Raw genomic sequence first — 23,340 nt, 5'->3', positions numbered from 1 at the left:
ACTAAAAAAATTAAAAATAGTTCCCTATGGGGTGGGGGTGATGGCAGTGGTAAGTGCTGGTAACTTGGCTTTGGGGAAACTAAAGAATTTTAGGGGGGGAGGGGCGCCTGGGTGGCTCAGTCGATTAAGCGTCCCGACTTCGGCTCAGGTCATGATCTCACGGTTCGGTTTGTGGGTTCGAGCCCCGCGTCGGGTTCGGTTCTGTGCTGACAGCTAGTTCAGAGCCTGGAGCCTGCTTCAGATTCTGTCTCCCTCTCACTCTGCTACTTACACGCTCATACCCTGTCTCTCCCACTCTCAAAAATAAACTAACACTTAAAAAATCTTTTTTAAGGGACGCCTGGGTGGCTCAGTTGGTTAAGCTAGTCCGATTTCGGCTCAGGTCATGATGTCACGGTTCGTGGGTTCGAGCCCCGCGTCGGGCTATGTGCTGATCGCTAGCTCAGAGCCTGGAGCCTGCATGGGATTTTGTCTCCCTCTCTCTGACCCTCCTCTGCTCATGCTCTCTCTCTCTCTCTCTCAGCAATTAAAAAAAAAAAAAAAAGAATATGGAGAAATCAGTCAGGCAAGACAAAATTAAAATTGTAATGCCTTCTCCCACTCCCCATCCCACCCCCCACCTTCAAGATTGTTATTCTATCCACCCAGGGTTCTGGTGCATCACTTTTGACTTCACTCAACATCTTGTTACAGGGATGCTGTCCTTTCTAGTTCAGGATTAACCCTAGCTTTATAAATCCCTGATCCAGGTTACTAAACCAACCTCCTCACTATTCTCCCTCCTCCTACTGTGCAAATCTGTTATTTCTAGAACTATGTAGATGCTTCACCCAGATCCTCTGGAATCTCTTTGTTACCTCTTCGGATCCATACCTACCCACCCTTACATCCCAACATAGACATTAACCAATGATTGTCAAGTAAAGGAGTCCATCAATGACTGTGGAACTGAACTCTCTTGCCTCCAATTCTAAGGCAAAACTTAACTAGTTCTGGACTTTTGCCGGAGATGACATCCTTGTTTGGTTTCCTGCCCTTCCCTTTCCTGCTTCCCCTCCTCCCTAACCGGAGCACTTTCTCAACAAATCACATGGACACAAACCCTCCTGTGTCTGCTTTGAGGAGGAAATCCAACTGGAACCATCCCTTCCTAGCTTAAAAGCTGTCCATGTATCGCTGCTGTCTGCAGAAGGCCTGTGCTTCTTGGCTGTACTCTGGCCTCACCCCCCTGCACTGCAGCCAGCAGAATTTTCAGTCTGGTAAGTCACTGTGGTTTCTACCACCTGGCATTGACCTTCAGATACAATTCCTTCTCCCCTCAATCACCCACCTCCATCACCAGTCCCACCAAAGCAGGCTTTCAGGCCTGTCTTCCCCTCCCCTGGGTCCCACCTGCTCTCTGGAGCCCTTTCTTTTAGCCCTTCCTACCAGTGCCCCACTGTCCCTTGGCACCTGCCAGGGTATAATCTTGTGTGTTCCTTTTCCTTGGCAGAAGTAGGCACAGCTGGCAGGCAGTATTTTTAACCTGACTCAGGCTCAGGAATCAGGTGGCTCAGGTCGCCCAGTCTGGTGACCTTCACTTCCAGAACCTGTGACTGCCAGGAAGGGAAGAGTCAGAACTGACGCCTGAAGCTGGGCCAAGTTGGGCCTTCAAAATTATCTGGGACCCAGAAATATTTGTTAAGTGAAATGGTCTTTGCACAAACTGCCAGTCATCCCAAGTCCCGCCAAACCAAATGTACAGACTTGGGGGGCAATTCTATACGTAGCCTGCCAGGCTGTCGGGACAGTTAGAAGCTAAGACATGAGCTAATTAAACCCAAGGGCCCAGGGAACCAGAACAGGGTGGAAACAAAAGCTCACCTGCCCTCCCCACACACGGGGCCCAAGAGGGCATTCAAAATGTGAACTTTAATAACAAACAGCAGTCAAGGTGGGGGTTCCCCAGGAACGAGAATAACGGAGCTGGTGCTGGAGGCCTCAAGGGTCCCCACTTCCTGCCCTCCAAGGCCTGGAGGCAGGGAGGCAGCAGCACCGGGCTCCATGTAATTCCATATATTTGGGGCCCTAAGACCCCAGATGCAGCAGCATGTGGAGCAGGGCGACACCCTGCCTCACCCAGAAGGTCCCGGCAGGGTGTGCAGCCCAGGCCAGGCAGGCAAGCAGGCCCCGGGCTGTGGGGTCAGATGCGGAAGCTTTCCTCTCGGCCATCAATGTGACGGAGCCGCAAGTAGACATCTGTGCCAATGCCCTGCAGGGACTGCAGCCGGAGGGAGCCACCGAGGTATTCCGCGTAGGCCCGTGAGGTGGGCAGCCCGAAGCCGAAGCTAGGATGGATGGGGCAGAGGACAGGGGCTTCAGAGGCTTGAGTCTCCTGGGGTCCCCCCACTCCCCACTGTGGCCAGGTGGGGCCTCACCCGTGCATGGGCCCTGACTGGCCGCCACTGTGCATGTCCAGGTGACCAAAAAGGGGGCTGATCCGAGGGTCCTGGGTGCTGGCCTCAGCTGTAGTGAAGTGGTAGTCCATAACCCGATCCAGGTCTTTGTGAGCGATTCCCCCGCCCCGGTCTGAAATCCTGGCAGAATGTTGATAACATGGACTTGGCTCAGCTTTGGCCGGGGCCTCACTACCTCCCAAGCAAATAGTACCGAGTGAGCCTTCCTACCCCCTCCACCCAAAGATGGAATATGGTCCACCTGGACCCTTGGGCCTTGTTTTTTATGAGTGGCATCCTTCCATCCTCACTTCTGCTGGGCCACTGGCTGCTTATACCATCTCACAGGATTTTACATTTATTCTCAAGCCAGCATTGTGGACTGGTTACTCCTGGCTCCTCAGTCCAGGCCTTTCAGTTGCTGACAAGCACAGGGCCCTGGAGCCTGCAGCTGGCCCCAGATCCATTCATATCCAGTTCATGGCATTCTCAGAAACGAAGAGTATCTTGTCTCAGAGTGGGGCAGGTACTGGCTCAAGGTCATAGAGCAAGTCAGAAACAGTGCCTAGAACCCCCATATGTCCCAGCCCAACTCCCACTGAGGGCAAACCTGATGACGAGATCAATATCATTGTTGGCGATGGTGATGACCACATCTGGGACATTGTAGGGAGTATCCAGGTGACTCTCCATCGTGGCTCTATGCAGGGAGGGAAGACCAGTAGGTAGTGGCATCCCAGCTTCACCCCTGTTCCTCTCTTGCCCCCTTTCAGCATATCCAGCCAACCCACCTCATGGCGTTCTTGAGGAGCTCAGGCAGGATGTAGTCCAGTGGCATGGGGATGAAGGGGAAGCGGGCAGCCACGTGTCCATTGATGCGGACGCGGGGGGCATTGCCATACTTGTGCTCACACAGGCGTCTGTGGATAGGAGCAAGCATTCCAGCCTAGACCAGTGATTCTCAGATGGAGGTGATTCTGCCCCCACCACCCCTAGAGAAATTTTGCAATTTCTAGAGACATTTTTCCTGGCCACAGCTAGAAGTTGTATTAAGTAAAAGCCAGGCACCCTTCTAAAGATCCTAACAAGCACAAGACAGCTCCTACGAATTATCTGACCCAAAATGTTAATTGTGTCACATCTGAGAAAGCTTGCCCTAGACCATTCCCTAGGCTAGGGCTCAGACCCAAGCCTTCTGGGTTAGAAGATATCCACCCCCTTAGCTGTTCTAGCCTCACCTGGCAAAGTCCACCCACTTTTCAATAATCTTCTTTGGAGACAGGCGAGTGCAGATGATGCCAACAAAGTCGGGCTGGCAGGAGAAAGAAGGTCAAGACTAAGCAGCACCTTGACTCACACCATGGCCACCAAATGTTTGCAGTCTTTGGACCTCTGAAGCAGCCCAAACCTCTCCCCAGGTCCTTGGCCCAGTCCCCAGCCCAAGGAGGCCCCTGGCTCAGTACCCTCTGCCCCACCTGATAGGTCTCAGATCCCAGCACCCCACCTTGTCCTCATGCAGTGCCAGATGATGTGTGGCCAACATGCGGATCCCAAGCCTTGAAGTCAGTGTCTTGTCCAAGAAGTAGCGGACGAGCTTCTCGTCCTGTAAAGAGTGGGGTCTCAGAAACTCTGTGCCTTTCCCAGCCCCCCCAGTAGGCACGGGCGTCCACTGTGCTGCCCCTAACCTCTATGTGCTTCCGGCTCTCACGTAGGCCCTCAGCTAAGAGGGTCACCACATCCTTGTGGTCATCCAGCAGCTGTCGCACCAGCTGGCAGTACTGGGCCTCGTCCGCCTGGTCCTTGATCTATAGGCCACAGAGTCATAAGCATGGATGTTCCAGCCTTGACCTCTCAGCCCCTCACCCTGCCCTGGCCCAGCCCTCACCGGAGGGAAGTCTGTCAGCTTCTGGAACGCACGGATGTACAACTCGTGCTGCAAGGAAGAGGTGTGGGAATTCACAGGGATGTTATGGGCACTGGGTAGAGAACAGCCACCCATGCTTACCCATGGTGATTGCCATCTACCCCAATTCACTTGGTTTAAACCCCCATCATGGCCTTTTAAGCCTCCACGTATAGTCAGCTTTGGCCTCTGAAGGCTGGGATCTGAGTTTTCTGTGGCCCTGAAACCTTTTGGCAGACAAGTCTCTGCCACTCTAGTCCCGTTTCCCAATATACCCCTTGGGCAGTGGGCACATTGATCTAAGGTCCCCTCTAGAGAAACCCACGCCCCGAGACCACCTTACCACGTGCAATATGGTGGGGTTGCAGCCAATGATAAAAGGAAGGCTACGGAAGCCCTTGATGCGGTGAGCAATCCTCACTGGCAACTCTTGCTGCAAATACCGGGCACTTTTCTAGAAAAGAAGACGGAAGTCAGGGCCAGGACATGAGTGGTTGGGCCAGAGCTCCAGGGACCAAGAGAGAAATAGGGTGCAGAAATCTTACCAGAAGGTGGCTGCCATCCTGAGAGCGGCCTGAATAGAGCATCATAGTCGGAGTGAGGCGGACTGAGGGCTGGAGGGGGGGGCACATGGGCTTTGAGCACAGGATCTGCAACACCCCACCCCCACCACATTAGCTCCACCCCTTCCCTGGACACCCTTTCCAGCTCCGGACCGGCATCTTGCCAGCTGCGCACCTTCTCTGCTGCCACATCGATGGCCGACTGGTTGTAAAAGGAGGTGACAGTCTTGGAGCGCTCCCGCGCCAGCTCCACGTGGTGTGTATCGGTGGCTGATGTGGAGCGGACCCGGAGCGACAGTGCAGGCCCCAGTAAGGGGCGGAGTGGAGGCCCACTCCGGGGACCACTTCCCAGCACAGACGCCAGTATCATCGTTCTGCTCTGCTCCTTTTTTTCTTTGTCGAACTAGGCCGCTGCTCGGGCAGAAGACCGGATACACGGACACGACCCCAAAACGGGGCAGGGGTGTGTGGGTCCGAAGGGTCTCTTCTCTGACTTCAGGGGCAACAGCAGGTCAAGGATGCTGACAAGCTCAGCCCCCAGGGAACAGTTCCCATCTGTCAGGGAAAGGGAAGGGGGAGTTGTTAGGATCCGATTCCAGTCAACCAGCACCATATCTCCACGTGGGCACTTGGTATTATCAGTCCTGGGCAATCTCTGCCCACCCATTCAACCGCCTCCCAAACACATACAGGCTGAGCCTGCACAACCTTGTTTTCCGGGGTAATTCTTCAACTTGAGGCTTTATCTGGTGTTTGGAGGGTTGGGGATCCTCAGACTCTTCCAGCCCGAAAACAACGCCCCCGCTCCCTAGGGTCCTGAGCACCCCAGTTCAGGGGGCGGGGTTGACCCCCTACTCAGCGCCTTTAGACCTGGGCCCCTCGAGTGTGGCCTGCTTATGTGTGGCACACAGTATTGTGCCCCCGGCTGCCTCAAAGTAGCGGCCCGGGAGTCGCCGTCTGGGTTTCCCCTCCGCAGGGTCACTTGGTTCGGCCCGGATCCCCCCTATATGGTAGATGCCACCCCTGCCCACGCGCACGCCACAGTCCTGCGCAATGGCGGAGGCTATGAGCACGCGCCGCCAAGCCTCTGCAGGCAGGTTACTCCACTTACCGCGGTGCCAGGGCCAGGGCCAGAGCCGAGGTCCGAGCGGAACGGCCAACAGTCGACCGGCCGGGGTAGACAAGATCGCCTGCGCCCTCTGCCGCTGTGACGTCGCCTGGGCTTTGGGGGCCCGGTGCCTCCTGGGAGTTGTAGTTTGGAGCCAGCCCATCCCGGCCACACCCATGCTCCTGGACCCCCAAAATAAATTCCACGGCTCCTTCCACAGGTCTCTCGGAGTTATTTGTGGTCGCCCTCGGTCCCTCTCTCCTGCTTTATAAAATGGGCTTCCTGAGAGCTAACGGAAGAGGGCAGGAAGACCCTTAGATGCAAAGCAAACCGACCAAACCCTGAGTCCCTTCCCTGCTCTCCCAACCTCCTTCCATCTCTTGACTCATTTATGGAAAATCAAACTGCTGGTTCAAACCCCACCTCAGCACTTACTAGCTGGGGCAACTTACTTAAACTGCTCAATCGTTTAATGTCCATGTTGGTATAATGAGGATGTATCAACCTTGGGGTTGATGTGTGGATATATGAGTTTATATATATGTAAATTGCCTGGAACAGTGCCAAGCAGAAATTAGCACTATCTGTTAGGTATGTTACTATTATTCATTCATACCTGCCACACTGATTGGGTAATTTTCTGTGCCAGAAGAGGAGTTTGGGTATTGAATCAAATAAGTAGATCCTTCCCTGCTCCAAAGAGAAAGACAGTTTCAATGTCATTAATCCTGATGGTGATGGAAGCATTAAATAGGGTCTGGGACATTGGTATAGGTGCAACATGAGTAGGTCTCAGGCAGGAGCCTAAGCTGGAACGGGAAGGGCATAGAAGGACAGAGAATAGCCTGGATAATCTGCAGATACACCTGCAGCCATGTAGAGGCTGGGAAGGAGAAGGGCCCGATGGGGTGGCCAGAACCAGACCATGAAGGGTGAGGAGTTTGCATTTGTTCTGAGGCTAAGAAGTCACTGAAGGGTTTTGATTCAATCTGCTGGTTAAACAGAACCTTCTGGAAGTAGTGGTTGGGAGTGTGAGAGACCAGTGAAAAAGTAATTACCTTTTTCAAGCAGGAGATGATTGGGAGGAGACTTTTCAGTGTGTGTGTGTGTGTGTGTGTGTGTGTGTACACTTGTACTGTTGGATTTTTCTTTACCGTGGTTGTGTGTTTTCTAAGTATTTAAAAAAATTTTAAATATTTATTTTTGAGAGAGAGGTGCAGAGAGAGAGGGAGACAGAGGATCTGAAGTGGGCTCTGTGCTGACAGCAGAGAGCCCAATGTGGGGCTGGAACTCATGAACTGTGAGATCATGGCCTGAGCCAAAATCTGATAGTCAATCGACTGAGCGACCCAGGTGCCCCCCAATTAAAAAAATTTTTTTAAATAGTTTTCATTTTATTTTTGAGACAGAGAGAGACACAGCATGAGCAGGAGAGGAGCAGAGAGGGGGGGGGGGGAGACACAGAATCTGAAACAGGCTCCAGGCTCTGAGCTGCCAGCACAGAACCCGACGCCAGGCTCAAACCCACGAACCGCGAGACCTGGGCCGAAGTCGGACACTTAACCGACTGAGCCACCCAGGCGCCCCTTAATTTTTAAATTAATACCTGGTTAAGTGAGGCAGGCAACATCTTTGGAGCCCTAAGTCTTCAGCAGAGGTGGGACCCTTCACTGCGGCTGACCTGCCTGAGGAATTGGGGGAAGGTGGGCATACCCATGAGGAAACGGCTCCCTGAGTCTCTGGATATCCTCTGTTCCCCCTAACCCCCACACCATTCCCACCCTTTCTTTCTCAGCATCCTGGCAATATCCCGGAGTGGGCAGAAGGCCACTCAGCTCTGGAGGCAGGCACGGCTTGAGCTGGTGGAAGAAGGGAGAAGGAAGGGTGGTTCGGGTGAGGAGGACAGCACGCACAGAGAAGCAAAGGGCACCGAGTGCTTTCAGTGTGCCAGAACTCGGCGCTCACGCGTCCGCGGCGTGGACCAAAGCACACAAGCGGGAGGCGTCTGGGCAGGGCTTCACCCCTTTTTCACCCTGCGCGCTAGACCAGGACTCGGCCTTAACTCGTTGCTGCCACCTAGCGGCGGAAGTTGGAAATACACCCCAGAGTTCCGTAATAATAGAGCTCACCGTTGGCCAGGCACTCTTCTGAGAGCCCTTTGCGTATTAATTTCCATCTTCGTAACAGCCCGCTGAGGCAGGTACTATTGTTATTATCATTTTACAGAAAGATTAAAGACTTGTTCCCCTCTTTCCTCTCTGTCCTTTCCTCCCACATGCACTGGCTTCAGCCACTCTGGCCTCCCTGTTGCTCCCTAAACATACCAGTAACATTCCACCTCAGAGCCTCTCCCTGCCGTTCTCTCGCCTGGAATACCCTTCCTCTAGATAGCCATATAGCTTACCACCTCACCTTCTTCAAGCTTCTGCCAAAATGTCAATTGAATGAAGCCTGCACTGACCATCCTCTTTAAAACTGCAGTCACCTCCATTCCCCTTGCTCTGCTCTACCTTTTATTTGTAGCACTTATCACTAATAACATACTATATATTTTATGTATTTATTATATTAACTGCTCACTTTTTTCTCCTCTTCTAATATGTAAGACCAGAGCATGAATATTTGTCTGGTTTCCTAATTTATCCCAAACTCCTAACACAATCCCCTGGCACATAACATGTGCTCAGTAAACACTTGTTTTTTTCTAACATTTATTTATTTTTGAGAGAGAGCGAGAGAGCGAGTGAGCACAAGCTGAGGAGGGGCAGAGAGAAAGAGACAGAATCCAAAGCAGGCTCCAGGTTCTGAGCTGTCAGCACAGAGCCAGACACAGGGGTCGAATCCACAAACTGTGAGATCATGACCTGAGCCGTAGTCAGTGGCTTAATCAACTGAGCCACCCAGGTGCCCCTCAGTAAACATTTGTTAAATAAATGAAGGAAATTTGGGGCTTTATTTTCTGAGCTATTGAAATGGGACACTATTGAAAGGCAGAAAGTGACAGAACTACATCTTTTTTTTTTTTTTTTTTTCAAACGCTGGGCTTGAACTCACAACCTAGATCAAGAGTCACAGGCTCTACCAACTGAGCCAGCCAGGCGCCCCTACATCATTCTTTTTTGAATGGATCACTTTGATTGCAGTGTGGAGAATCAATCTGTGGATGAGGGACAAGTATACCTGGGAGACCATCGAGGAGACAGCTGTATTTATCTAGATTACAGGGAGTGAGAAAGTAGCCCAAAAGGAGCAGCTTAGGCGGATGGAGGGGCCATATTTAAAATGGGAAATCCCAGAAAAGGAACAGGTGCGGGGAAATGTAAGGGGTTTGCTTTTGGGTGCATTGCATTGCATCTGATTGGCCTATGAGGCATCCAGATGGTGACATCCAAGAGGTGCTTCTATGGGGTTTGGAGCCTAGGAGAGAGATCTAAGCTCAGGTCAGAGGTTGGAAGTGGTGACCTATAGGGAGTAAGAGAAGAGACAGGGGAGAAAATGATGTTGTTCGAGGTGGAAGTTTGTATTTCCAAAAATGGCCCACCTCACATGAACTTCTTAGAATATGACTTCGACATTTCTCAGATCAAGAGATGGAGTTCTGGGCCGCCTGGGTGGCTTAGTCGGTTAAGCGTCCAACTTTCGCTTAGGTCATGATCTCGCGGTTCATGGGTTCGAGCCCCGCGTCGGGCTCTGTGCTGACTGCCAGCTCAGAGCCTGGAGCCTGTTTCAGTTTGTGATTCCCTCTCTCTCTGACCCTCCCCTGCTCATGCTCTCTCTCTCTCAACTAAAAAAAAAAAAAAAAAAGAGAGATGGAGTTCTGGGGCACCTGAGTGAATCAGTCAGTTGAGCATCAAGACTCTTGATTTTGGTTCAGGTAGTGATTCCAGGGTCATGGGATCAAGCTCTGTGTTGGACTCTGCACTGAGTGTGGAGCCTGCTTGGGATTCTCTCTCTCTCTCTCTCTCTCTCTCTCTCTCTGTCTCTCTCCCTCTCCCCTGCTTGTGCTCTCTCTCTCAAAAAAAAAAAGAGAGAGAGAGAGAGACAGACAGACAGAAAGATGGAGTTCCATGTTCTTCCCCTTGGAACTGAGGAGGCTTGTGCACAGTAAAAGGGATACTATGTGACTTTAAATATGCCTGGGTGGCTCAGTCGGTTAAGCTTCCGACTTCAGCTCAGGTCATGATCTTGTGGTCCGTGAGTTTGAGCTCCGCGTCAGGCTCTGTGATGACAGCTCAGAGCCTGGAGCCTGCTTCACATCCTGTGTCTCCCTCTCTTTTTGCCCCTCCCCTACTCATGCCCTGTCTGTCTCTAAAAAATGAATAAACCTTTAAAAAATTTTTTTAAATAAAAGCTAAATCGTAAAAAATGATTCAGTTTCCACCTGGCTCCCCGGAGTTACCTGTACTAGAATCTTGAGCTGCCGTGTAAAGCAGTCTGACTGCCCTGTATTAATCCTGTATCACTGTGTAACAAACTATCACCACAACCATAGCAGCTCAAAATAATAAACATTTATTATCTCACACAGTTTCTTTGGGGCAGGAATCTGAAAGCAGCTAAGCTAGATGGTTCTGGCTCATGGTCTTTCATGAAGTTGCAGTCAAGATGTTGGCCGGAGAACCCATTTCCAGGGTACCTGTCTCACATGCTTGGCAAGTTAATGCTGATCATTGGTAAAAGGTTTCGGTTCCTTACTAGGTGGACTGTTCCCTAGGGCTGCTTAAGTGTCCTCACAGCATGGCAACTGGCTTCACCTGGAGCCAGTAATCTAAGAGGGAGCAAGATGGAAGCTGTTATATCTTGACTTAGCTATGAAAGTGACACACTATAATTTCTGTCTTATTCTACGGGCTCAGGTCAACCCTGCCTAGCATGGGAAGAGACTATACCATGGTGTGAATACTAGAAAATGGAAACCATTCAGAGCAATTTTGAAAGCTGACTATTGTAGCCTGGGGGCTGCTATGCTGGGAGAAAGCCCAAACTAGCCCCTAGAGAGAGACCACATGGATCTTGAGACTATGAAAAAAAAGAGAAAAAGGCCGCCTGGGTGGCTCAATCAGTTAAGCATCTGACTTCAGCTCAGGTGGTGATCTCATGGTTTGTGTGTTTGAGCCCCGCACTGGGGACAGCTCAGAGCCTGGAGCCTACTTTGGATTTTGTACCTCCCCCTCTCTGTGTCCTCCCCCACTCCCATTCTGTCTTTCTTCCTCTTTCTCAAAAATAAAACATCAAAAAATTTTTTAAAAAGAGAGAAAGAACTGTGAGGCAATCCCTCAGGTACTTCAATCTCTCATTGTTCCAGCCTTAACCATCATCTGGCTGCAACTATGGGAGCCAGACGTCTCAGCCAAAATTCTCTTTCCAAATTCCTAACCTATGTCCTCAATGATCCCCATCTTCTGGTATTCATACCATTCACCAGTCTCTTCCCACACTGAACAGGGCTGACCTGACCCCACAGGATACAGCCCTGACCCCACAGGATAATGGAAAGAGATGAGAAACAGGCCTAAGTCCTAGCCCTCTGTATTGCTTTCCTATTACTGCTGTAACAAATTACCACAACCTTAGTGGCTTAAAACAATATGTATTATCTTATAGTTCTGATGTTCAGAAGTCTGACATGGGTCTCATTGGGCAAAAATTAAGATGTCAGCAGCTCCTTTCAGGACACTCTAGGGCAGAACCCATTTCTTTGCCTTTTCCTGCTTCTAGAGGCCTCTCATACTCCTTACTTCATGACCTCCTTTCTCCATCTTCAAAGCCAGCAACATTGCATCTCTCTGTGCCTTTCTTCCATAGTACACTTCCCTGACATCCTTCTTCTGCTGCCCTTTGTCACTTTTTTATGTTAAATGTTTATTTTTGAGAGGGGGGGTAGTGTGGGGGACACTGAATTCGAAGCAGGCTCCAGGCTCTGCACTGTCAGCACAGAGCCCTACATGGGGCTCAAACCCATGAACTGTGAGACCATGACCTGAGCCAAAGTCGGAAGCTTAACTGACTGAGCCATCCAGGGGCCCCTGCCCTTTTTCACGTTTAAAAACTGTTTACTTTTTTGTAATCTCTACACCCAAGGTGGGGCTCAAACTCACAACCCTGAGATCAAGACTCTCGTGCTCTTCTGACTGAGCCAGCCAGGTGCCCCCCCCCCAGCCCTTTTTCACTTTTAGGGACCTCTGTAATTATACTGGACCCATAGGATGATCTTTTTTTTTTTTATGTTTTTAAATTTATTATTGAGACAGAAACAGAGCATGAGTGGGGGAGGGGTAGAGAGAGAGGGAGACACAGAATCCGAAACTGGCCCCAGGCTGTTAGCTGTCAGCACAGAGCCCGATGCGGGGCTTGAACGCATGAACTGGAGGATCATGACCTGAGCCAAAGTCGGACGCTTAACCGACTGAGCCACCCAGGTGCCCCTAAGATAATCTTTTAAAACCACAAGAATTAAGGGCGCCTGGATGGCTCAGTCACTTAAACGTCTGACTCTTGATTTCAGTTCAGGTCATGATCTCACAGTTTGTGAGATCAAGCCCCAAACTGGGCTCTGCGCTGAAAGCATGGAGCCTCTTTGGGGTTCTCTATCTCCTTCTCTTTGCCCCACTTTCTCTCTCAAAATAAATAAACTTTAAAAAAGGTTTATTAAAACCAGCAGATTAATAACCTTAATTCCATCTGCAACCTTAATTCCTGTTTGCCATGGAAACTGACATATCACAGGTCCCAGGGATTAGAACATGGGCATCTTTGGGAGCTGTTATTCTACTTCCATGCTGCCTAGAAGAGGCGTGCCTCTGAGAAGGGGCAGCTAGAGAGAGAGGAGAGCCATCAGGAGAGTGAAATATCACAGAATTCAGAGAAAGAAAGTTCCTGGGAAGGAGTGCTCAACAGCGACTAATACTGTTGCGAGGTCAAGAATGATAAGAACTCGGGGCGCCTTGGTGGTTTAGTCGGTTAAGCGTCCGACTTTCACTTAGGTCATGATCTCGCGGTTCATGGGTTCGAGCCCCGCGAGTCAGCTCTGTGCTGACTGCCAGCTCGGAGCCTGGAGCCTGTTTCAGAGTCTGTGACTCCCTCTCTCTGACCCTCCCCTGCTCACGCTGTCTCTCTCTCTCTCCTAGAAATAAATAAAAATATTAAAAAAAAAAAAGAATGATAAGAACTCAAAAATATCCATTGGAGGGGCACCTGGCTGGCTCAGTCTGAAGAGCACGTGACTCTGATCTCCCGGTGGGGAGTTCCAGCCTTGCACTTTGGGTACAGAGATTACTAAAAAGTATTTCTATGTATAGATATATACAGATACATGCATTGGATTTAGCATCCTGATGACATCAGCCATTAGTTGTCAGGGGAGTGTTTGGGGGCGGGAGCTAGTTTATGATGTGCTGGGCAGCAAGGAAGAAGTGAGGAAGTACAGACTGGAACTGTAAAATCTTCCCAAAAACTTGATTGTGAAGGGAGATTTGTCACTGTTTCTAAAATGGGGAAAGAGAAGCGAGTTTCAATGCCTACCGAATGAAAGCTTGGAAAAGTGGGACTGTTGGGTTGATCCAGACTCAGGTTTTGCCAGGCTGGTGCCACAATATAACAGAGGTTAATAATGTCAGTGGTGTGGCAGTGGTGATGGAGCTGGGAATTTGAGGGAGAGAAAGACTGGTCGGCAGGAGGTGCTGATGAGGCGGGAGAGAATGACTGAACAAGCATTGAGGATTGGAATTATAGTGCTAATAGCATCTGAAATAATAATTTTAGGGGAAATGCTGGTTCTTGATCGGACCGCAGTATTCTCTGGATTCCCTGATCTCTAGGTCCTGGATGTTCCAATGCTTTGAACACAGTTTGGCATGGCCTAAGCGCTATACTGTTAGCCACATTGATATAATTTTTTTTTTAACTCGGAGACTCCATTTCCCTTGAGGCGCTGAGGCCGCTCGGACTACAACTCCCATCATGCCTGACAGGCCTTGTGCTCTGTAATTACCCCTAATCCCTAATCTGTTTTCTCAGTCCCAGCATTCCTCCCTGTTTTCCTACTTTGCCAGCACGACCATCAAGTACTAGAAACAACCAGTGGATCAGGGACGCGCGAAACCAGGCAGGCCAATCGCCCAGTCAGAGGGGCGGGAGAGGGCGTGGCCACATCCTGCTCCGCCCCTGCTCCGTGGCGGGTTCCCTACTGCTGGCGCTTCGGGAGATACGGTAAATCATGGGCGCTACCTGGGGGAACCCCGGACGGGTGCGGCTCGCGCTCTGCCTCGCGGGTTTAGTGCTCTCGCTCTACGCCCTGCACGTGAAGGCGGCGCGCGCCCGGGACCAGGATTACCGCGCGCTCTGCGACGTGGGCACCGCCATCAGCTGTTCGCGCGTCTTCTCCTCCAGGTGCGAGCGGGAGTGGTGGTGGCCAGGTTGCCAGATGATTCTGGAGTCTGGGAGCGGGATCCCTGGGAGCGGACGCACGGGGCGGGGCTGCTCGAGGGGGCGTTGCCTGGCGAAACTGTGTCTGAGATAGGGGTGTGGGGCCTGGGGCAGATAGTGCTGGGCGCTGGGGATATTATAGGGAGTAGCACATAGAGCCTGATGCTGGGGAATAACGGTAACCGGGCAGAAGGGGGAATGGGATAGTGTATAGGGGCTGATGATGGTCTTGGTCTTGGGGATGGCCGTAACGGGATAAGGTGGTCAGGTCTGGCTATGCTTGAGGGCCTGGGGTTGACCGAATACAAAGGAGGGGAGTGGATGGCCAGGGAGCTGGAGATCTAGAGGTCCAGGGCAGTGAGATTCTGCAGTGGATTCCCAGTCTGTGGTAGCTCTATAAAGCCAGGTCAAACCGTTCTACCTACCTTGCCATCTTAAGAATTATTGAAGGTCTAGGATGAAAAGAGGGGTGTATGGTGGAGTCACGCATGCCTAGCATGGGGATCGGGGAGGATAGGGACAGTGACGTGGAATCCTGAGCTAGCCAGGAGGTCATCGACCCTTGGACTCGCAGGGGCATGGGGGTGGGGGAGAGGGAAAGTACAGCCTGTGTGGCTTCTTGGAAATCACCCCTCCAGGACAGGGCCAAAGCACTGGGCTGGCACTCCTAACCTGAGCCCTCCCCTCCACCAGGTGGGGCCGGGGGTTCGGACTGGTGGAACAAGTGCTTGGCCAGGACAGCATCCTCAATCAATCCAATAGCGTATTCGGTTGCATCTTCTACACATTACAGCTGTTGTTGGGTGAGTGGCCCCGCCCATTACCTGCAGGCCCCGCCTCTTCTAACAAGCCCCTTCCCCTTTGGCCAGTCCAGCCCCATCCCTTATAATCTGGTGACCCAGACACGGGACAGCAAGCTGCTCATCACTGAACACCCTGGGGTAGGAACTAAAAAGTCACTTGGTTTACTTACTATCAGGCAAAAGGCCCCTTAAAGACTTCCTAGGACTCCAATTTTATGAAAAGACTCAGAAGTTACTCTCTGGGAGGAATCCAAGGGCTGCTTCTCTTTCATCTCATGCAGAGTTCAGCAGGAAAATTCACTATTTGGGTTCCAGGGACCATTGAACAGATAGGCCCAAGGCCTTGATGAGGCTCATCAGAGCCTCTCATTTTGGAGACCCTTCCCCAGCCGCCCCTGATGTCTGGGTGGTACCATGAGGTCAAGGCAGTATTCTAGAGGTGGCCAGTCCCTGAAGCCCATACTTGAGTCTTGTCTGCCTTGCAGGTTGCCTCCGGGCCCGCTGGGCTTCTATCCTGCTGGTGCTGAGTTCCCTGGTGTCTCTCGCTGGTTCTGTCTACCTGGCCTGGATCCTATTCTTCGTACTCTATGATTTCTGCATCGTTTGCATCACCACCTATGCCATCAATGTGGGCCTGACGGTGCTCAGCTTCTGGGCGGTCCAGGAACCCCAGGGCAAGGTCAAGGGGCACTGAGCCCTCACCCAAGCGAGGCTGACCTCATGCTCTGCTTTGGCATGTGAGCCTTGCCCAAGGGGGCCATGTCTGGGTCCTTTTAAGAGTCTGCAACCTGACCCCACCATACTCCCACACAAGACAATGGACCAAATGTGCCACACTCTTTCCTCAACCCTAGTGCCTTTGTCTCTGTCCCCAAGGACTGGTTTCCACAGCTCCTGCCATTGCCCAAGGAGGGAAGGTTCTGAGCAATAAAATTTCTTAAATAAATTAGCTAAGTCTGAGCCATCCATCTGTGAGGAGCCCTAGTGTTGAGCCTCCCCCAATCTTGCCTCCTCTGGACTAGAAGGATATGAGTCAGAGGGAGAGCGGAAGGCCTGCCTTGGAAGGGTGGTTAGTCCCTTCTCCAGCGTGTGGAGTCAGCAAGACGTCGGGTGCCATCAGCTCCCACCCCCAGGAAGCAGGCTGGCAGTTCTTTCCTGGGAAAGCCAAGCACACACTTACAAGGGCAACGTTCTGTGCATACTTGCTGGGAAGTTCTTCCTATGGTCTAACCTTAACCTCTCCAGCTGCCTTATCTACCACCCAAAGCCAGTTCTGGCAGCCCTGGAGGACCAGGAACAGGTTTTGAATATTTTTGTTTTATTTTTTCTGATATATACTAAGCATTTACATGCCAAGCACTGCTTAAGAATATGACATGTGTTAGGGGTGCCTGGGTGGCTCAGTTGGTTAAGTGTCCGACTTCGGCTTAGGCCATGATCTCATGATTCATGAGTTCGAGCCCTACATGGGGCTCTGTGCTGATAGCTTAAAGCCTGGAGCCTGCATTCTATTCTGTGTCTCCCTCTCTCTCTCTCTCTGCCCCTCCTCCACTCACGTTCTCTCTCTCTCTCTCTCTCAAAAATAAATGAACATTAAAAAAATTAAAAAATGTGACATGTGTTAACTCATGTAATCTTTATATATCCAGCTGTATGAGGTAGGTACTTTTATTATCTCTATCTTGATGAGGAAACTGAGGTAGAGAGGGTAAGTAGTTTGTCTAAGTAGTTTGTCACACAGCTAGTGCCGGGGAAAGGGTTAGGGAGCCCTCAGGATTTGACCTCACCGGGGCCATCTGGCTCCAGTGTTTAATGCTCTTTTTTTTTTTTTTAATGTTTTTTAATGTTTTATCTATTTTTGAGAGAGAGAGAGTAGGGGCGTGGGTGGGCAGAGAGAGAGAGGGAGACACAGAATCGGAAGCAGGCTCCAGGCTCTGAGCTGTCAGCACTGAGCCCAGCACAGGGCTTGAACCCATGAATGGTGACATCATGACCTGAGCCAAAGTCGGATGCCTAACCGACTGAGCCACTCAGGCGCCCCACCAGTGTCTATGCTCTTAACACAGCTACCTCTGTGGTGGGGTCAGGGTTCCTGAACAGTTTGGGCTGCCTAAGTTAGAAATCAGAAGGAGAAAAAGGATGCAGCCTGAGTGTTCTTCCCTCCGGATTGAGTCTTCCACCACCTGCAAGAAATGTGGACACCATTGTAACACTGTTTCCTGGGAAGGCAGCAGAGATGTGCTGAGATTTGCTAGTCTCATTGCCAGGAAGTAGCAGAGAGCCCCAGCCGTCAATACTCAGCCCTGCACACACTGCCACTGAAGCAAGATGGGAGAAGGTATGTGAAACCCACCTGCATGTGGGCCTGGGAGAGAGGTGGGGGTGTGTGTGTGGAGCTGAAACAGAGGGAGACATGGGAGGGTATGCCTGCAGTGCCCTTCTCAGTTCCTGGAGGACAGCTTCCATTCTGGGCACAAGTTTGCTCTATACTGGACTCTAAGTATTTTTTTAAATTATGTTTTATTTACTTCTGAGAGAGAGTGTGTGAGCAGGGGAGGGTCAGAGAGAGAGGGAGACACAGAATCCAAAGACAGGATCCGACAGAGCTCAGGCTCTGAGCTGTCAGCATGGAGCCTGATGTGGGGCTCAGACCCTCAAACTGTGAGATCATGACCTGAGCTGAAGTCAGATGTTTAACCAGCTGAGCCACCCAGGTACCCCCATCTAAGTATTTTTACATTCAACAATTCTGAGTTTTTCATACAAGGCATATAGGGGTTGACTGTCCAAGGTCAAGGTCACTCATGTAGTAAGTAGGGGAACTGGGAGTTGAACCAAGGCAGTCTGGCCGTGGCTGAGGCCCAGAGAAGGCCCAGGGTAACACAGTCACAACCCCAGAGCTGAGCTGCTGGCTCCCTTCTGGCACCTGACTCCTAGGCAACTGGGGGTGGAGCAAAGGTGGAGCTAGGGAGACCCAGGTGGCCTCTCTGAAAACCAGAGTACAGGCGGCAGAGTGGCTTGGAGCAGCATGAAGCAGAGCTGGGGACCAGAGCTGCTCATCCTGGGAGCAGTGGTCCTCACAGAGGGTGAGCCACCCATGTTTGGGTAGGGGAGTGGTACGGTAGGTGTTCAGGGGCCACCCTCTGCCCCAGCAGCCTTGCAGCCTGGTGTGTGTGTGAGGGGGCATGCCTATGGGAGTGACCGTCTGCCTGTGGCGATGTCACCGTGTCCGGCTGTGTATCAGAGGAGGTGTATGTGGCCACCTATGTCAAAATGGGTGTGATTTCTAGATTACAATCTATGTCTGTAGTCTTTATGCCTGTGTGTGTACCCTGTGTCTGTCTGCCTCTCTACTTCCAGAATGACCTTAGGCAAGTTCTGGGGGCCCTTTGGCCTCAGTCTCCCCATCCCTACCTATGCCCCATCTCTCCTGGTCCAAATGTTTCTGTGCCCGTGATGGAGAAGAGGCAGGGCCGGGGATCTTTTGGTAAAGTGTCTGGTGGTCTGTGGAAAGGGGGGGAATCTGAGTCGTCAGAACAAGGGTGGGGTGAGTCTCAATCTCTTGGAGCCCTCCCCCACTCAGACATGACGTCGGCCTCTAATCCTTCCTCTTAGGCATTCACAGCTGAGGGCACAATTAAGCTAATGCTCTCCACATATACAGGCCGCCTCCCTGACTCAGTGGCGGGGGCTGGAGTTAGGGGATCTGAAGCCTGGAGGAAGGTTGGATTAGTCCCAAGCTGAACCCTGGCCCTGCTTCTCGGGCCCAGGACTGCTGAGCACAGCTGAAGGAGGAGAATTAATTACTGAGTGTACGCTCTGAATAAGTTCCAATAAAAGCTGTTTCTTGACCTCATATATTTTCATTCTGGGAGGGGCTGGTAAGGTAGCCTACACAGTCATAGGCAAGGACCCAGGGTCCATCCCCCAAAACCTATCCTTTTCACCAAGGCTGGGCCAGGCAGATAAGGCTCCCCCAAGTCTCACTTGTGTCTCTCTCTTCCCAGGTCTTCAAGCAGCTCAGCACGGTAAGCTTTGGGGACATGGGGCCAGGCCTTCCTTGGGTCTGGCATGGGCCTGTGGTGAGGACAGGACAGGGACCTTCTGTCAGTCTGATCCACCCCTCTCCGCAGTATGTGGGCAGCGCGGCCCTGGCCCCCCCGAGCCTCAGGAGGGCAACACAGTACGTGGTGAGTGGCCGTGGCAAGCCAGTGTAAGGAGGCAGGGCATCCACATCTGCAGCGGATCCCTGGTGGCGGACACCTGGGTCCTCACTGCTGCCCACTGCTTTGAAAAGTGAGTCACGGCTGGGATCAGAGTTTCTGACTTTCAGGGGTGGGGTGAGTGATTATATTCCCAAACTCTGTAAAACTGACCCCTGCCCCTAGAATCACAAAGAACCATTTACTGAAAGTACACCATGTGCCAGGTACACATTATCAAGTTAATCTTAACTTTTCATGGTAGAAGCCTTACAAATGAAAAAACTGAGGTTGGGAGAGAGAAGGGCCTTGCTTAAAGCTCTGGGGTGATTTTCGTCCATCTTTCACCTACCTGGTGGTGTCCCCTATGGTGTCACTGTCCCCCTTTGCATTCAGTGCCTCAGCCTTATCCCTCCCCTTCCAGGGCAGCAGTGACAGACCTGAACTCCTGGTCAGTTGTCCTGGGTTCTCTGCAATGTGAGGGGCTGAGCCCAGGGGCCGAGGAGGTGGGGGTGACTGCTCTGCAGCTGCCAAGGGCCTATAACCACTACAGCCAGGGCTCAGACCTGGCCCTGCTCCGACTCGCCCACCCCACGGCCCATACACCCCTCTGCTTGCCCCAATCGACTCATCGCTTTCCTTTTGGGACCTCCTGCTGGGCTACTGGCTGGGATCAGGACACCAATGATGGTAAGTGCTGTCCCAGACGAAAGCCCACAGAGACACTATGCTTGCCCAAGGACACACAGCCTCAGCTGCCAACTGTCCGTGCTCAGTCTCCCTTGTACCCTCCCCCCCCCCCATTCCCTTTCTTTTGCCAGCTCCCAGGACACTACGGAATCTCCGCCTGCGCCTAATCAGCCGCCCCATGTGTAATTGTCTCTACAACCGGCTGCACCAGCGGCTGCTGGCTAGCCCAGCTCGGCCTGGGATGCTGTGTGGGGGCGCCCAGCCTGGGGTGCAGGGGCCCTGTCAGGTCTGATGGGAAAGATGAGAAGGGAGCAGAAAGGGAGGGGGCCTAGCCCTGGGCTAGGTGCATGAGCTATAGGGATGGGTGGACATGCCACTGTTAAAGGGTGTCTGTCCCTGGCTTGGGGCTGAAGTGTCTATACTTGACTCCTTTTTCTGGCTCCAGGGAGATTCTGGGGGCCCTGTGCTGTGCCGTGAGCCTGATGGACATTGGGTTCAGGCTGGGATCATCAGCTTTGCATCAAGCTGTGCCCAAGAAGACACTCCTGTGCTTCTGACCAGTATGGCTGCTCATAGCTCCTGGCTGCAGGCTCGAGCCGAAGGAGCAGCCTTCCTGTCCCAGAACCCAGAGATCCCGGAGATCAGTGATGAGGACAGCTGTGTAGGTATGAGCGGGGGGTGTTTGGAGTGGGACATGTTCTGGGCAGCAGACAGAAACACAGTGAAGCAAGTTTCAGCTCAGAACAGAGAATTGGTAGGAGCCAATCACACATTGCCAGGGGCTAAGTAGGGGCCCTTAAGGCCCCTTTCAGCCTCTAAGATGGGAACCATCCCATTTAAGGGCTGAGAGGCACAGATACTTCAGAACTTTGTGCATTTAGAGTTTCGGTATGAAGAGGGATCTCTGAAATCTGATTGAAGGTTGTGGGGGCAAACTGCAAGTTTCCAAGCAGGGGCCCAGTGAGACTGGACAGGGCAGGGCTCCCACTCCGGATTCTGGCATTAAGTGACTAACATGCAAATTGCATGCAAAATTATTTCTGGGACGGAAGCTTTACCTTGATGGTTAAGAGAAGTACTAGTGAGCCAGGAATTCTGGGGCCAGTCCAAGCCCCGAGGGGCACAGACAGTTGGGGTGGGAGAATGATGAGCGGGGCCACTCCCATGAGGCTAGACCATCAGGGTTTAAAAGCTTAGGCCCTCCCTGGCTTTTGAGTCTCAAGTCGGCTACCTGCCTGTGGTTGGTTACTGAGCTAGAAAATCACTTAACCTCTCTGGAACTTTGGTTACTTCGGTAATGAGGGTAACAAAATCCAACTTAAGAGGAGATCATGAGGATTTGATGGTACGTGGGAAGGGCTTAGCACAGGGCCAGGCATGCAGTGAGCACTTAGCAAGAAGGCAGATGATGTAATCCGTCTGTTCCAGCCTGTGGATCCTTGAGGAGAAGAGGTCCCCAGGCAGGAGCTCCCTCCCCCTGGCCCTGGGATGCGAGGCTGAAGCACCAGGGGAAGCTGGCCTGTGGTGGAGCCCTGGTGTCGGAGGAGGTAGTGCTGACTGCTGCCCACTGCTTCATTGGGTGAGCCATGTCTCTCTTGCCTTCATGCCCCTGCCCTCGCTGGCAGCCCTGCCACGCGATGCCGTCAATGATGCCTCTCTGCACAGGCGCCAGACCCCAGAGGAGTGGAGCATAGGGCTGGGAGCCGGACCAGAGGAACGGGCCCTGAAGCAGATCATCCTGCATGGGGCTTATACCCATCCAGAGGGGGGCTACGATGTGGCACTCCTGCTGCTGGCCCGACCTGTGACACTGGGCCCCAGCCTTCGGCCCCTCTGCCTGCCATATGCCGACCACCACCTGCCAGATGGGGAACGTGGCTGGGTCCTGGGGCTGCCCCGCCAAGGAGCAGGTAGGTAGGACAGGCCCACCAGCAGCTGTGTGTCCATCCTAGAGGCTGTTGGGACGGCTGGATCTTCTCCCTTGCCCTATAGGTGCCAGCTCCCCTCAGACAGTGCCTGTGACCCTCTTGGGACCCAGGGCCTGCAGCCGGCTGCATTCAGCTCTTGGAAGCGACAGTATCCCCATTCTGCCAGGGATGGTGTGTACCAGTGTTGTGGGTGAGCCGCCCCACTGTGAGGTGAGCCTGTCCCCCAAACCTTACTCCACAGACCCCTGGCGTCTTTATCCTGTAACTCACACACAGACCTCTGCCAGGCATGGCCTCTAGACTTGCCTCTCACTTGAAATTGGGCCTTTCTGCCAACTGGCTCCCAAAGAGCCAGAGCCTCATCCCAGCCCCTAGCCCCTTCTGCCCCCACAGCTGCCTACGGAAGAGAGGAAGTCACCCAGTGTCACCTGACTCCTGACAGGGCCTGTCTGGGGCACCTCTGGTGCACGAGGTGAGAGGCACATGGTTCCTGGCTGGGCTACACAGCTTTGGAGATGCCTGCCAAGGGCCTGCAAGGCCTGCAGTCTTCACGGCACTTCCCGCCTATGAGAACTGGGTCAGCAGTTTGGACTGGCAGGTCTATTTTGCTGAGGAGCCGGAGCCTGAGCCAGAGACTGGAAGCTGCTTGGCCAACATGAGTACGTGGCCCTGGGGCCTCCCTGCCAACTGTTCCCTCTCCAGACCCATTCTCTCTCAGTCCAGGGAAAGATCTGTTCTGATCCCCCTCTAGCTGCCCTGGGTGGCGGGGAGGGGTGGACAAAACTCTGGTTCCTAATCATTGTGACTTGGAGCAGGCCTCTCAACGTCTTCAAACCTCAGTTTTCTCATCTGTCATGGGGGTTAAGTAGCACCTTCTTCCTTTTCCTTCCAGGGAAGGAGGAAGGTTTGGAGATGAGGCCAACCCCACCCTCCTTCCTTTCCCTGACAGGCAAACCAGCTGGCTGTTGACAGGTGGCTCTGGGATGCTGCAGGTGCAGTGAGACAATTCCTGCATCACTGCCCCTGTCCCTGTCCCATTCCCCCCACCCACGCGTGATTCCAGGCACCGGGGCAGGCCCACCAGCCCAGTGGGCTCTGGGAAGGAGCGCGCCGGGACCAGCAGTTGCCCTTACTCCCCACCCTGCAGGCCAGGGAGATGTCGCCTGTAGCTGCTTCCCTACGCCCAGCTCTGCAGTCCGACGCAGGCGTCCCCAGCCTTCCCTAGTCTTCGTCCCCAGATATGATCACACCAGCCACTTACTTTGAAAATTTTTTTTTTTTTGG

At 52.5% G+C, this 23,340-nt stretch overlaps 3 protein-coding genes across 3 annotated transcripts; 2 read left to right on the top strand and 1 right to left on the bottom strand.

The window, feature by feature from the left end:
- Positions 1–1,891: 1,891 nt before the first annotated feature.
- Positions 1,892–6,116, bottom strand: BCKDK (branched chain keto acid dehydrogenase kinase). The gene is made up of 12 exons (XM_039247896.1): positions 6,013–6,116; positions 5,077–5,456; positions 4,884–4,952; positions 4,682–4,792; positions 4,321–4,368; positions 4,121–4,240; positions 3,940–4,038; positions 3,674–3,747; positions 3,227–3,355; positions 3,046–3,135; positions 2,418–2,576; positions 1,892–2,327 (listed from the first exon to the last, which is right to left on the bottom strand). The coding sequence occupies exons 2-12, from the start codon at positions 5,269–5,271 to the stop codon at positions 2,183–2,185; spliced, it is 1,239 nt and encodes a 412-aa protein (XP_039103827.1). The 5' UTR covers positions 5,272–5,456; positions 6,013–6,116; the 3' UTR covers positions 1,892–2,182.
- Positions 6,117–14,060: 7,944 nt separating this feature from the next.
- VKORC1 (vitamin K epoxide reductase complex subunit 1) lies at positions 14,061–16,196 on the top strand. The gene is made up of 3 exons (XM_039247897.1): positions 14,061–14,397; positions 15,127–15,236; positions 15,722–16,196. Exons 1-3 carry the CDS (start codon positions 14,225–14,227, stop codon positions 15,928–15,930), a joined length of 492 nt encoding a protein of 163 aa, XP_039103828.1. The 5' UTR covers positions 14,061–14,224; the 3' UTR covers positions 15,931–16,196.
- Positions 16,197–17,945: 1,749 nt separating this feature from the next.
- On the top strand, positions 17,946–23,240 carry PRSS53 (serine protease 53). The gene is made up of 11 exons (XM_039247823.1): positions 17,946–18,322; positions 19,244–19,264; positions 19,370–19,532; positions 19,863–20,128; positions 20,260–20,414; positions 20,574–20,793; positions 21,557–21,707; positions 21,794–22,038; positions 22,121–22,266; positions 22,499–22,715; positions 23,006–23,240. Exons 1-11 carry the CDS (start codon positions 18,265–18,267, stop codon positions 23,023–23,025), a joined length of 1,662 nt encoding a protein of 553 aa, XP_039103754.1. The 5' UTR covers positions 17,946–18,264; the 3' UTR covers positions 23,026–23,240.
- Positions 23,241–23,340: the final 100 nt, after the last annotated feature.

This window comes from Hyaena hyaena, unplaced genomic scaffold (assembly GCF_003009895.1).
Source record: "Hyaena hyaena isolate Hyena2069 unplaced genomic scaffold, ASM300989v1 scaffold_306, whole genome shotgun sequence".
In the NCBI taxonomy this organism is placed as follows: Eukaryota; Metazoa; Chordata; class Mammalia; order Carnivora; family Hyaenidae; genus Hyaena; species Hyaena hyaena.
This window is presented reverse-complemented; position numbering and strand designations above follow the sequence as displayed.

Excerpts from the sequence above, each read along its gene's own strand:
- VKORC1 (XM_039247897.1), top strand. The coding sequence starts at position 14,225 with ATGGGCGCTACCTGGGGGAACCCCGGACGGGTGCGGCTCGCGCTCTGC. Across the intron at positions 14,398-15,126 it reads TCGCGCGTCTTCTCCTCCAG|GTGGGGCCGGGGGTTCGGAC; the intron begins GTGCGAGCGGGA and ends CCCCTCCACCAG. Across the intron at positions 15,237-15,721 it reads CACATTACAGCTGTTGTTGG|GTTGCCTCCGGGCCCGCTGG; the intron begins GTGAGTGGCCCC and ends TCTGCCTTGCAG.
- BCKDK (XM_039247896.1), bottom strand. The coding sequence starts at position 5,271 with ATGATACTGGCGTCTGTGCTGGGAAGTGGTCCCCGGAGTGGGCCTCCA. Across the intron at positions 4,369-4,681 it reads ACCCCACCATATTGCACGTG|CACGAGTTGTACATCCGTGC; the intron begins GTAAGGTGGTCT and ends TCTTCCTTGCAG. Across the intron at positions 3,748-3,939 it reads TGGCACTGCATGAGGACAAG|CCCGACTTTGTTGGCATCAT; the intron begins GTGGGGTGCTGG and ends TTCTCCTGCCAG.
- PRSS53 (XM_039247823.1), top strand. The coding sequence starts at position 18,265 with ATGAAGCAGAGCTGGGGACCAGAGCTGCTCATCCTGGGAGCAGTGGTC. Across the intron at positions 18,323-19,243 it reads AGCAGTGGTCCTCACAGAGG|GTCTTCAAGCAGCTCAGCAC; the intron begins GTGAGCCACCCA and ends CTCTCTTCCCAG. Across the intron at positions 20,415-20,573 it reads GGGTGCAGGGGCCCTGTCAG|GGAGATTCTGGGGGCCCTGT; the intron begins GTCTGATGGGAA and ends TTCTGGCTCCAG.